Here is a 15,058-nt window from a genome sequence, read left to right as displayed (position 1 = left end):
CTTATGTAATATAAATAAATACTATGCTGGATAGAGAATACCAACAGAACAAGAATTGTACTTTAATGTTAAAATGGTAGCTGACCCCTGATATAACACAACTACTACCATTTTAATAAAAATCATAATATTTTAGAGAACATATTAAACCATCTACAGATAAAAATTAGCAAGAATTGTTTTTTGTTTTTTTTATGTTATTCATGAATGCTAATAAAAAATGGTCTAATAACTCATTTTAAATCCCTTATTTTACTTAATTTTCACAGGAATGACAGGAATTACATAAACAGTCTAAATGCCACGATAGAAACAATTTTTTTGATCAACAAAGACGTTCAAAATCCCATATGTAAATCACAGTAGGTTTGTTTCCATCACATTGCATCTTACTATAGTATTGGTAACCTAAAAACCAACAGTAAACAAGGCAAACATAATTGGGGTCATGTGGAAGTAACGTTTACAATGTACTATGTTATTCGACAAATGAGTTTCCCATTATTCCACTAGTATCTGGATGTCGCCTTGATGATGCAAGCTGAGATTGCATATCTCAGAGATGCAATGTCAGACAGAATGCACTCAGTGGAGCTAGTGACGTCACTGTGAGGGGTAGGGTTAGTGGTGGGGTTAGGTGTGGGCATTAAAAAGCATTGCATGCAGCTCAGATTGCACTGCACCACATCTGCATCCAGACCCCTCTCCATTATTCACATTAACCTTTTTTGTCAAACCTTTTAAGTCTTAAACCACCTCAAAGGAGAGCAAAATCTTTTTCGTGTTCAAAATGCAATCGTTTCTCCTGTGATAAAAACACAACTAATAACAAACTGAATAAATACAGCTACAATTACAGCATTGATAAAACAACAGCTAAGAAAGCATCTGATGATATGTATATATTCTGCAACTCTAAGTACATCATGCCACATAAATTTACATCTAGAATTCTGTGCAGTCGACTGCTTTAACAGTATTAAAAGGGAAAATACTGTGCTTTCAATTAGCATTCCACTTGAGTTTTTATAATAAAGCCCTTCAGTGTTTATAAGTGTATCTAAATTAGCATATTTATGCACTATATAAGCACTACTTACAGACTTCGACAGACTAAACAGAGGAAATAAGCTGTTGAAGATTTACAAAAAAATTAAATAAAATTCAAAGCCCCAAAACTTCACCTACTTATTATGCAATCACTACAGATAAATAGTAGTTTAAAGGTGTTACCTGCCATAAGAAATACTACAAGAAAACTTCATTTCAACCTGATTCGTCCTGATGTCCATACTTTGGATTTCCTTGAGTATTTTAATTTTTACTAATATTTATACTAATAATAATCTCCTCATATAAAGCGATTAGTTGAAATTAAAATGTATTTTACACAAGAACAAGCATCTCAACTGTTCAATTATCACAATGCAAAAAAAAGCTCTTTAAAAAGGTAACCTGGCATTACAAAGCCCTTTAAGAATATCTCCGAAACATAGATTACTCTGAGATGAAAAGTTCTATCCTGCTCATATAGTCTTTTCACTGAAATGACTGCACTGAACATCGTTCTTGCAACACACCTATAATTTCCCAATGTTATGACATGTACTATATAAAGCTGCGATAACAAGTAAGCTCGAACGTATAAAATTGTTCTTTTCTGCCCACTTTCTGCTGGTTTAACCACTGTAAAACCTACGCTGACTTTTCCTAATGATGAAAAAAGCAAAGAATAGCCCTCAAAAGCACAATAATCTTTTATTCACTCTCATGTGATTTCCAGCCCGTGAGTTTCTTTCTTTAATGCAATACAAAAAGAGACATTTTAATAATTTACCAGTCTCCCTTTTCCATGCAATTAGCTTTCAAGCTCCAAAACAGCAACTTGTTGTTAAATCAGTCATGGTTACTTCTCTCATGAATGAACTTTAACTGTCAGTAACATCTCAGATTTCGGTATGTTCATCCAACAAATCAAGAAGGCTAAAAACAGAACATACAAGTGATTAACTTTTATGATACTTTTACAATGTTTTTGAAGCTTTAGGCTGCTTCTTTGTAATGTCAGAGGAATCAGGACATTATTAAAAATGTATTATTTATAGCAGTTTGAGCTATATACTTTTTCAGTACATTCTGTTTATTTGTGGCTACGCTATTGCTTTAAAGTGAAATGCTTTGAAAGGTGCATTTTTCATAATCTTAACTAAAACATGAAGACAGGGCAGGACATACAGTAGCTACTCACCTTTAAGAAAAACTCCCAACAGCATTTTGTTTTTATCACAGCTCTGCCAGTGAGAGCAGTTGAACTCAAGTACATGAAATGAAAAGCAAATGAGAAGTGCCTTGAAGGGGCTAGGGCTTGTCAGATACTAGAGAGCATTTGATTGGTCAGAAGATTTGGTGAGAAACTAAAGTATGAGGTGATGTCAAAAAAACATTGATCCATAGGTGAAAGTGACTAGCATTGGAAGTTTATATCTACTAAATGCAAATTTTGTCACTGACTTGGAGCACACTAGCTTTTTTAGATGTTTTTAGGTGTTAGTATCAGTGTTGTTAGTTTTTAGGATATCTATAAGCTAAGCTAGTGCTCACCAAAACAGTGACAAAATGTATGTTTAGAAGATATAAAACTGATATGAACAAGCAAAGCTTGTAGTTTGTCACATTTTATTCATGTCACTTCAGTTTCTGATTAAATCATAACCAATCAAATGCTCTCTATTGGTTTTAGGTCATACTGTAACCGCTACACTTCAGGTTCTCAATGATATTATATGTGCCATTGATAATAGAGAGTATTGTGTAGCTTCTGTCAGATCCCCTGCCGCTTCAAAAAAGGGTCCCACAAGTTAGCAAATTAGGGCCTATCTTTATTTAGTTTCAAATACTAATAAAACAAAATGTATGGGTTTTAATAGAAATTTACCACATGTTGAGTTTCCTCCTAAAATGTCCTCTTTGGACGGTACTGAGATTATGTTGACTGCTACAAATATCTTGGAATCTGGATAGATTGTAAACTGTCATTTGAAACTCACATAAATAAATTGCTTAAAAAGGTTAAAGCCCATATTGGGTTTCTTTACAGAAACAAATCTTCCTTTACACACAGCTTCAAATCAGCATTTGGTCAAATTAACAGTATTACCAATGTTGTATTATGGGAATTTAATGTACAGATCATTAAGCCCCTGATGTATTGTCAAAAGCCCCTGATCTTTTGAAATTTGTTACACTTAAATAAAAATAGGTTGTATAACATTTATTTTGTTATCGAAGTCCTTAAAATTAGTATATACATCATGCACTCCACTTAACGCAGCGTTTGTGTCATGTTATTAAATAGTCAGCTATTCAGCAGTACCTGTTTCTGTTTCTACCGGCAGGTGGGAGTAGCACTGTTATCACATGGTTTAAAAAAAAAAAACATCATCATAATTCATTTATTATTTTGAGGAGCTAATGCTGATGAAATAATAATACAACTGTTTCGCAAAACTGAATAGTTCTAACTACTGATGAAGCTTAAAATTTGTTTTCACAGTATAAAATGTGTGTAGTTTTGGTGAAATAAAACAACTAATCGATCAAATGTGCATCATATCAATGTAAATACATGCGAATTAGTCAGAAAAACGTAAATTGTACTAGCTTTCTACATATGATATAGATATCTAGACATATTTATCTAGATATAGCACATCAGTTTCTGTAAAAGTTAAATTACAGTGAGTTAATGCATCTAGCTAATTATTTTATAGCTTCTATTATAACATACTATATCAGTTAGCACCGAATTATAAATCGACTTTATTCTTATGAAAATACCTAAGATGGCTGGAAGAACATATATAAACCATTTATTGTCGCAGTCATGTAAATGATCAGTTAAAGCCTTTTTATGTTTATTCAGATCTTATTTTCATTCATTCAGCTACAGCAATAGCTGGATTCCTTCATCCATATTAGGGATTTCCTGGACTGTTCTACTACTTTTGTGACGCATATATGGAATTTCTGCTCAAGTATGAATGACACATAAAGTGCTACAATGCAAACATCAACCTATTTTGATGAAAACTAAAAAATCTCCCTCTAAATACATTTGAAGTAAACTTATTTTAAGCATATAAATCTTTATTTAAATTTTTGTACTATTTTTGATACAATTGTTATTATATCAAAAATAGTAACCTGTTGAATATCAATATTTTGCATGGTATTGAATTTAGAAATTACAGTATCCTGACAAAACTATACTTTAGTTAATCACTCTGTCCAAATGAACATGTTTGTAGCTTTGTATCACATTGGATAACAACTCACACTATAAAATAAATCATAATTTTTAGATTTAAAACATGCAGAAAATTACATTTTCAAAAAACAAACTAAAAAGCAGGAGGAGATAAGAGGCTCAAGAGGTATGATATGGCTCACAACAGACTAGTAAATGAGAAGTAAGTTAATTTATCAATGTTTTTTTCCTTTTTGGCGTTACAAGTCACAAAGCTTTACAATTTAAAGCTTTTATTGCTAAGCCCCTTATCCCTTTCGACCCTAGCAACACCCCTGGTTCTGACTCTCCTGGTCATTAAAAAATACCCTTGCATCCTGGCCAAATTTGCCCTCTGGCCTCTGTCTATTATGGCCTCCTAACCTTCCCCATCTCATAATTGACTACATCACTCTGTCTCCTCTCCACCAATCAGCTGGTGTGTGATTTGTGCGGTCTGGCACAATAAGGCTGCCGCCACGTCATCCAAATTGATGCTGCATACTGGTGGTGGATGAGGAGATTCCCCCAATGTGTAAAGCACTTTGAGTGTCCAGAAATGTGCTATATAAATGTAAGGAATTATTATTATTATTATTAACCTATGTATACCCAAAGTTTGCACTTCATTTGGTTGCTACTCTTCTGTTTTCTGACCTTAAGCTCATCACTTTCATTCCACTATCATCCTTTAAAAGTTCAATCCAGTGAATATACAAAATCACTGTGCTTGGTTTTAGTTTTTCCTTGGTTTTATTTGTTATTATCTGCATTTGTGAAATTGTTATTGTATTGTGTACCTGCTACTTTGTGTCTTGCCTCTTAGCCAAGTCGTCATTGTAAATGAGAACTGCTTCTCAATTGACTTACTTGGTTAAATAAAGGTTATTAGTGTCTGATATACCCCGTCCCCTTCAATAGCATTGTGATGCACTTAAGCTCCACCACTCACTGGAAGAGCTGTATTAAAACAAAATGCTATTGGTTGTTTTTTTTAAAGGGGAGGAGCTACACTATGCCCCACCCTCTCTTCATGTTTCAGTCGAGATTATGTCAAACACCTAATAAAAAATGCACATTTCGAAGCACTTCACAGGACCATTAAAACCTTAAATATACTGATAGCATCATCTAAAAAAATCAATTAATCTCAAGGGAACTTTACATATTTCAACCAAAACCGCAAGCGTGCAAAGGGCTTATTAATTTGCATGCTGTGTGTTTGCATGTGCCACTTACTCCCATTCCTTGCGTCGGGCCTGTGGGGTGCTCTGGATCTTGTGTGCCTGGTGTGCTTTAATGATGTCCCGTTGTTCAATGAGTCCCCCCCTGCGCCGTTTAATGATATTCGGGCTGACGGGCATGTCGGGGTCCAGACCCAACGCGGCCGCCCCCTCACACGAGCCGCCCAGATCCAGAGAAGACGGTGCAAGGCCCATTGGACGCCCATGTGGGACGTAGAGCATATCAAAACTGGATGCATGGGACAGAAGGCTGTCAGCCAGGCTCTGAGGCTCCAGGAGTGAACAGGAGCGGGAGCCATCCTCCAGGGTTCCCCGGTGCTTGAGCCAGCTCTCCGGGTCCTGCGGCTGGAGAAGGAAACATCGTGAAGGTGGGCTCCCGCCACATATGCCCTGACCAAATGACGGGACCGCCAGGGCATTACGGTCAGAGAGAGTCTGAGCGCTGACCGAACAAGTGCCCAATTCCAACATCCTGAGACCAGACTCTCAGCATTGTTCTGTTTGAAGAAGAAAAACAGATTATTAGCTCCCCTGTATTTTTTTCCCCAATTTCTCTTTAACAAAAAGAAGATTTTCAACACACTTTTAAGCAGAAGTTTTAACAACTTATTTCTTATCATTTCTTTTATCTTTGCCATAATGACAGTAAATAATATTCTACTAGATATTGTTCAAGATACTAGTATTCAGCTTAAAGTGCAGTTTAAAGGCTTAACTAGGTTAATTAGGCAAATCATTAAAAAAAAAATTATTGCTTATGGGGGCTAATATTATTGACCTAAAATGTTTTTTTTTTAACTGCTTCCATTCTTGCCAAAATAAAACAAACAAATAAGACTTTTACCAGAAGAAAAAAATATAGTATGGAAAAAAAAAAGCCTTGCTCTGGTAAATATCTGAGAAATATTTGGAAAAGAAAAAAAATCACAGTCATAATTTTAAATTATGTATAGATAATATGAATTTTGAACTGCTCATTTAAATTCCAGAGGGATTGCAATTAATTTGAACAAAAAATAGTTTTCTACAATCCCAACGAGAGTGCTACATCATACTCCGAAAGCAGCACAAGCTGTAACATAATGAGATTTAAGGTGATTTCACGCCTGAAGTTTAGTTGGAAACTAAGTTCAAAATATTGTGGCTAAATGAAGCTAAATAAAGGAGATAAAGGTATGAGAGCTGTCACTGAGGTGGTATCTTTCAAAAAGATTGTAAATAAAGGGTCTATACTGATACTTCAAAGGTATATATGAGTACCTAATAATTTTAGAAGATATACCTTTGTACTTTTTAGGTACTAATATGTAACTCTAAGCTACAAATTTGGATCCTATAACTGTGTACCCCTATATCTTTATTTCTGACAATGTACTGAAGCCAAGACCACTAAACCAGATTACCTTATTTAATATGTAATAACTTATGTATGGGCAACACAGTGCCTCAGTCGTTAGCACAGCAAGAAGGTCACTGGTTTGAGTCCCGGCTGGGTCAGTGGGCATTTCTTTGTGGAGTTTACAACACTAACTCAACCAGGCAATATGCAAAACTATTAACCAATTTTGTAACTGCATAACAACATATGTGTGGTTAATAGGACTATAAAGCATTTTTAAGACCATGATTCTCCATAACCACTGACTGACGATGATATTAATAAAAAAAAAAAATGTCAGCTGCATAAAGGAAGAACAGTTTTAGCCTCAGTTTATTCCATGTCAAAAATCACATTAATTTAATGTCATCCTTCCTGTTGTTTCATACACAAGAAGCTCTTATTGTTGATTAACAATGATGCCACTACAAAGCTTGCTTAACGCAATGCCTCTAAAAAATTTTTTGTTTTATGTTCTGGTCGAGTCAGCCTAAAGAGGGAATCAGTTATGCAGGGTTTAAACTAATTAAATCCTAATAAAATGCCAGCTGAGCTAACAAATCATGAAAAAGAATGTTATGAAACAATTCATATAAGAAAAAAAAATGTCGTATTGGCTCTTATATTAATCTGACAGAGCAATCGAGAACTTATTTAACAAAGAAACAGTGCCAGAGATGTTTAGAGAAGCATTGATGCTAAGGATGACTCTGAAATATTATTAATTAAATTAAAATACTGCTGAAGTCAAAATTATTAGCTCTTTCTTATTCAAATATTTCCCAAACGATTTTTAACAAAACATGGAATACTTCACAGTATTTCCTATAATATTTTATATGGCAGTCTTTTTTATTGCACCTTATTTGCAGGGTCCAGCTCTAATTATTGGAGCAGACACCATGAAGCCAAAGCTGACAGGGCATAATTTGGTAAGACTGGCCAAATAAAACAATGTGACTGAAAAACGCAAACTGATCTGAGCTCTATGATTCATCACGCAAATCTGCGCAGAAGCGGTGTGGCATCTCATTAAAGCGCAGCTGAAAATGGGGCAGCTGCTGACAGGATGCAGGGGTGTTTGTGTTTAGACTATATTTACCATGGTGGCCCACATCCAGAATCATGGCAAACACTAATAAGGGTGAAATATAGTATGATGCTAGGCTTCCGTGAACGGGAGAAAGGCCAAATCCTGTTTGAATGGGGATATTTTCATCTCAGTGACATAGCAGTGCATGTGAAACTTAGATGTTGTACTTTCAGAGCTAAAACCAAAGAATTAATAGATTGATTGAGATCATTCAAGTATCATCTGTGCTGTGTTTCAGATTATCCAACAATAAATATATAGGAAGCATAGTAAACTGTTTAACAGGAACACTACAAGTCAAAATTTGATTGAATCATTATGCTATTAGGTTTCTGGAATACTCACCAAACCATAGTTGTTTAGTTGTTTGTTTATTTGTTCACTTAATTTTCGAGTGTCTTGGTCTTGTGACTTGTTTATCATAGCTGTTTACTGTTTGAATATTTTTTAAAACGTAATTTTAAATGTAATTTTCAACAATCATTATAGCATTATAGTTATAGCTGTCCACACGATCCTTCAGAAAACATTCTGTTGATTTAATGCTCCAGAAACACTTTTATTTTTATTACAAATGATAAAAAACACTTGAGTTGGTTTTTGCTTTTTATGGAAATCATGATATACAAATTTTCCAAAGTTTCTTTTAATTTAAAATGTATGGCAATCATGATAATAGTGCTCAAAAGGTTTATTTATTTGAAATATATAGTTAATGTCAGAATTATTAGCCCCCTGTTCATTTTTTACCTTAATCTCAGATTTGAGAACCAGACAGAACATATATGTGTGTGTATGTATGTATGTATGTATATATATATATATATATATATATATATATATATATATATATATATATATATATATATATATATATATATATATATATATATATATATATATATATATATATTTATTTATTTATTTATTTATTTATTTATTTATTTACATACACACACATACACACACACACACACACACACACACACACACACATACACACACACAACAGTTCTATCTGGTTCTCAAATATATATATATATATATATATATATATATATATATATATATATATATATATATATATATATATATATATATATATATATATATATATATATATATGTATGTATAAAGTTATAAGAATTTTAATTAAATGGACAACAGTTGGCTTGGTTTTGCAGGAATATAATCAAAAGTCATTTTTAGTCATACTAAGATTGACTTTGATTGGAGACTTTGGTTTTCTGGCAAATTGTAGATCAGTGTGACCCATTCTCCTCTTTTACCTCAAAAGAAAAATCTTAAAAGCAGAAGAGCTTAGAAAAATCACATTCATGTCTAGTTATTTAGGAGATTTTATTTATAATTATTCCTAAATAGGATTCCTAAATCATTCAGTCAAGATCCAGCTTAATAATTTATCACTTTTTAAACAACAGAAAACATTTTGCTAGAAAACAAATGCTAAAAACAAATGCAAATGCTAAAAGTGGTGAATAATAAACAAATGCTAAAAAGTGGTGAATAATCTGCATCTAATAATCTCACATTTCCGTCTAGTCATTGTGGTGATCTTATTTAAATTATTTTTTACAGAATCACATTTAATCTGATCTAGATCCAGATTAATAATTCAACCGTTTTTAAATGAGAGAAAACATTTTTAAAAAATGCTAAACATTCAGTATCACATTCCACTATACTGAAAAAATATCCACTCAGATCCCACTGTTCCAAGTCCATCCAGGAACTTCGTTTCCGCCCAGTTGAGATTCCCGCTGTATAGCCTTAACCCATGGTGAGCTAATGACAGGCCGTGTATCGACTCGGAAGTACAGGGATTAATTGCAGCTGCATAATAACGAATACGAGCTTCCAACAGCGAGGCAGAAAACACACACCTGCCTGAGCCAAGTTTCAGCAGAGGCCATTAATTAGACTGCGATAAATGAAATCGAATGACGGAGGTTTGAGAAATAAAAACGCATTTGTACCAAAAAAAGCAGGAAATGATCTCTGTGGCAGACTGTCTGTTAATTACGGACATAATGAGTCCATTTCCTATCGATCAGAAAGAGCGTCCTAAGTGATCGCAGCAAATGAGCCTGGAGCTCCTCTGATATTAACACATATGAACAATGCCACTGGGATATTGTTGAGTCAGTACAGAAATAACGTGTGTGACATCAATTGAAATTTCGGACATCCAGAGTACTTTTTAAGGAGAGCAATTCATAAACATTATTTATATTATTGATTTATTCATTTATTATTTATAATCTTTTTTGATTTACAATTTTGCGGCATGGTGGCTCAGTGGTTAGCACTGTCGCCTAACAATACAGGGTAAATACAGAAATCAGAGATTGAAATTCAGTGCCTTTAAGGACCTTCTTTAAAACTCTTTCCATACATTTTAAGACCTTATCACCACTTCAGATTTCAACCAGTACCATTGACAACATTTTTACTTGCAGTATATTTACTAAATACTTATTTCAAGAAACGGATCCTAAACTAAAACTGTATTTATATACTAAATAATAATGTTAATCCTGCAGGTGGTGCCTTTACAGCAGCAGGAATAACCAATAATATCTGGATGCAGCTTTTATGATGCAAGCTGAGACTGCATCACTTAGCGATGCAATGCCAGACACAGTGCACTCAAATGGAGCGAGTGATGTCACTGTCATGGGTAGGGTTAGGGTTGGGGTTAGTTGAGCCCATTAAAAAGCATTGGATGCAGCTCAGATTGCACTGTGCCAGGTCTGCATTCAGACCCCTCTCGGAATGACAGTGTTTCCCTGGTTACTGCAGTAAACAAAGTAGCGTAAAGTCAAATCAAGCAGAATTATTTTTGATTTTATAAACTACACAGCATCCTATAATCACAGATTAAATTCAGATAAACTTTAGTTTATATACTGACACTGAATTTTATACCTTATAAAAATAGCAATTAAGACTTTTCAATACTTTTTAAGGGCCTTAAATTTGATTTAAAATTGATTTATTCATTTTTAATACTTTTTAAGACCCCGCGGACACCCTGCAGTAAGAAGGTGGATGGTTCGAGTCCTGGCCAGTTGGCATTTCTGTGTAGAGTTTGCATGTTCTCCTTGTGTTTGTGTGAGTTTCCTCCGGGTGTTCCGGTTTCCCCCACAGTCCAAACACGTGCTATTGACCTTATTCTAAAATGCGGAAGTGCGCCTGTTTTCGCGATTGTTTTAGAACTTCCGATTCAGTCGCCTATTAGAGAAATGACTAGAAATAATAAACGGCAGAAAACGGTCAAACTACTTGCTCTACAAACAAATGTTTGCATGACTATATAGACCAACTAGAATAATGTAATAAGAAAATATGCAACATCAAACAGCGAAGCGAGCAGTTTTTAATGTCTAAAAATGAATGGAAGTGAATGAGACCGGAAGTCTAGAGCCAAAAAGATTCAAATGACTGCACCCGCTCGTTGGCGGAGAATAAGTTGAATAGGTGAATTGGAATAACTAAACTGACCATAGTGTATGACTGTGTGTGCAAATGTGAGAGTGTATAGGTGTTTCCCAGTATACTGGGTTGTGGCTGAAAGGGCATCTGCAGCATAAAGCATATGCTGGAATAGTTGTTGGTTTATTCTGCTGTGGCTATTTCTGAAATATAATGGACTAAGCTTAAGGAAAATGACTGAATAAATGAATGTTGACTCTAATTAATATTTTTTTAAAGAGGCAAGTTCAAAACCCAAAAGAAAGTTCAGATTTATTTACACATATTTTTGATCAATTAAATATCAACATATTTTCATTCATTCATTTTCCTTTGGCTTATTTTTATTTTAAAGATTGCCACAGCGGAATAAACCGGCAACTTTTCCAGCATATGTTTTAAGCAGCGGATGCAATTCCAGCCACAACCCAAGACTAGGAAACACCTTTAAACACATACACTACAGCCAGTTTACTTTATTCAATTCACCTATAGCGCATGTCTTTGGACTGTGGGGAAACCAGAGCACCCGGAAGAAACCCAAGCGAACAGGGGGAGGACATGCAAACTCCACACAGAAATGACAACTGACCCAGCCGGGACCTGAACCACCAACCTTCTTGCTATGCTATAAGGTGACAGTGTTAACCACTGAGCCGCTGTAATGCCTATTGACTTATTAAATATCAATCAATCAATCAATCAACAGTGGTGGTCAAAATAAACTAATTGGGCTCGTGAGTAAAATACCCTAATAAAATATAACTTGGTTTGCATTTTTACTGCAGTTTAGCACCTCTTATATTTGGTGTTACTGCTGTAACTTCCTGAATAACTTTTTCATTTCTCAATAACTCTTCTATTGACCATAATGTTTCCATTTCAGGTGTCTTTTCTTGCAGTGGTATAAAAAAGGTGTAGTCATGCAAACCAACAATACAGCAGTGACTGCTGCTGACTTGACAATGCAGGTAGTGACGATTCTCTAAGACTAATCGGTTGTCAGCAATTTGTATACAGTACACTGCATTTTGGTAACAGTACGGCTTGCTTGGAATCTTGCTTGGACATGGTACTAAACAAATTATTCAATTCATTTCATCTTTATTTCTAATGCTTTTACAATGTAGAACGTATCAAAGCAGCTTAACATAGAAGTTCTAGTAAACTGAAATTGAAACTGTGTCAATCCAGCTTTTAGAGTAGTCCAGTTTTTAAAGTTTATAGGTACAGAGCACAGTGGAAAATCCCCCAAAAGTGAGCCTTACTATACCGAAGTGCAGTGTAACATGTATAGGAAAGGCTACAGTACAGTACTACTGTAAGTACACAAATGTAATACTATGCAGTACTTTGTACTCAAATGCAATATGCAGCACTATGTACACAAATGCAATAGTAAGCAAGAAATTCACATTCACAAGCAAGAAATGCACAATCCTTTCACACAAGAAACTTGCTACTACATATGTCTCTTATTTGCCTCTATTTTCCAGAACACCCTGACAGAAGCAAAATGCCCAAATCATAAATAGCAAGAAATTTGAGCACAGCAGCAGAGCATCTCCACTAATAATCAAATATGGCATTGAATGACGCAGATCCATTATTCCACTCAAACAGCTAACAAGCTGCACCTGGACCAGGAGGAACGCAGCTGCTTCTAGGCTCAGACTTTTTTATCAGTACTGTTTACATTTCCTTCCTACTGTCTCTGTTGCATCCCAAAAGTACTTTTATTTTAGTGAGTCAGACTCTCCATTAGGAAATCTAACATGCTTTTATACTTGTGTCATGCATATGCCACATCTCTCAAAACCACTCAATTATATCAGCAAAAGAGGAACGCGGGTGAACATTGAGGTGAATCAACCACAGTGAAGAATTACTAGAGTGAGATTGAAAAGTGAGACAATAATGAGTAATGTCCTACTTCTAAATTGGCCCTGGTGGGTTGGGAACAAGATACAATCAAACTGACTCGAGTTCATTCAAGTCAAACGGACTAAAAGTGAACCATTTAGAACCTTGAACACTTTTAGTAAAGTCGACCGGATGTGTGAGAGCGGAAAAAAACGGCCTCATGCTTCTCAGAGGAATTTGAACTCCAATCCCTTATTGCCGCATAATTCAAGGTGAGGGCTGAAAAAGCGTGCAACCTTTGACGACACCTGCTAACCTGAACAAATCCCTTTTAAGAGCAGAATCCCTTTTTGTCCTCCCCCATATTTTCATCACCTCCGACACTTAGTGAGCCTGTCTGGGAGTATTATAAGAGTGCAAGTCAACCTGAAATACATGAGATGAAATTGATTTCCCTTTATTGCTTTACCACGGGAGGTGAAGAGAACATCAGCAGTGGACCATTTCTGCATCATTAATGAGAACCTCGAAAACCTCCACAGCACTTAGAATCACTTCCATCTCATGCAAAAAACCACAAATACACCTTTAAAAAAGCAGAAATCGCTCTTTATACAGCTAGATAAAATGCTTGACAAAGGCCACAACCACAACATTTGAAAACTATGCTGAGAGAGGACTAAATATAAAATATCATTTCAAAATATCATCCTTAACTGTAAAAAAAAAAAAAGTGCTGGCTCCACACAGATCCTTTATGTTGTCCCAACGCAAAATGATTAGGTTTACTCATTTGAAGTGGAATTAACATAAACTAATTAAGTTGTCCTAAAAAAAATAAGATATGTGTGGTTTTTACTCATTTTAAAGGAGGTGGTCCACTATGATATCATGTTTTAAGCTTTAGTTGATGTGCTAGCTGAAAGCTAAAATGGCGTCCAAACGCTACTTTTCCACAGAGCTTATTCTGTTTCTGTATTTGGGCTTCCAAAGGACATGACACAAAGAGAAAAGTTCTTACAGTTTAATTTTAATTATGCTCTAGAGAATTTTAATAAATTTACAGCAAGCATTTGACAAAGGACAGCTTCCAGAATCTCTTTATGTTCAATGCTGGATTCGGCTAAAAACTCTTCAAAGAAGGAGCAGCTCCAACCATAATCCGCTTGTTAAGTGTGATGTCACACGAAGCGGCTTCCGGGTCCAAGTGCTCTGTTCAACTGAATGGGGAGACTCATGAAATGGTAATAATAAACGTTTACAAAGTGATTTAAGGCTTTCGAAAATCACGATCGCAGTATATCTGTCCAAGCCTAATATCCAATGGCCAGAAAGTGATTATTTTTTTATAAATTGTTAAAATTTGGGTATTTGTTATGCAGCAAGCCCAGAGATTGTTGTGTACACTATGATTTTATATAAAATTAACTTTAATGTGTGATAGGAATAAAACGTGATCATAAACGAATAATCTCTCCACTCAAATGAGTGGCGGCTTGGACCCGGAAACAATATACATACGCCACAAACACGTCACCACTTAACAAGCGGATAGCAGAAGCTGTGGATTGAGCCACAACCTGTAAGTATTTTTATTTGTTAAATTTGATCTATTACATGCACAGTTTCTAATGTTAGAGGTATGTTGTAGCAAGGACTTAAACAAGGATGTAAACATTGGGAAATGCTGTTTGACATCA

General features: G+C 35.0%; 1 protein-coding gene across 1 annotated transcript in view; it reads right to left on the bottom strand.

The window, feature by feature from the left end:
- The window catches only part of cacna1ea (calcium voltage-gated channel subunit alpha1 Ea), a 226,128-nt gene that overhangs the window by 183,185 nt on the left and 27,885 nt on the right, over positions 1-15,058 (bottom strand). Inside the window, exon 2 of the mRNA XM_087264324.1 lies at positions 5,525-6,026. Within this exon, the coding sequence (XP_087120450.1) occupies positions 5,525-6,000 (476 nt within the window). The 5' untranslated portion in view covers positions 6,001-6,026. The remainder of the gene's footprint in view (positions 1-5,524; positions 6,027-15,058) is intronic.

The sequence above is a fragment of the Danio rerio genome, chromosome 8, assembly GCF_052040795.2.
Source record: "Danio rerio strain M-AB ecotype USA chromosome 8, GRCz13ab, whole genome shotgun sequence".
NCBI classification, from domain to species: Eukaryota; Metazoa; Chordata; class Actinopteri; order Cypriniformes; family Danionidae; genus Danio; species Danio rerio.
This window is presented reverse-complemented; position numbering and strand designations above follow the sequence as displayed.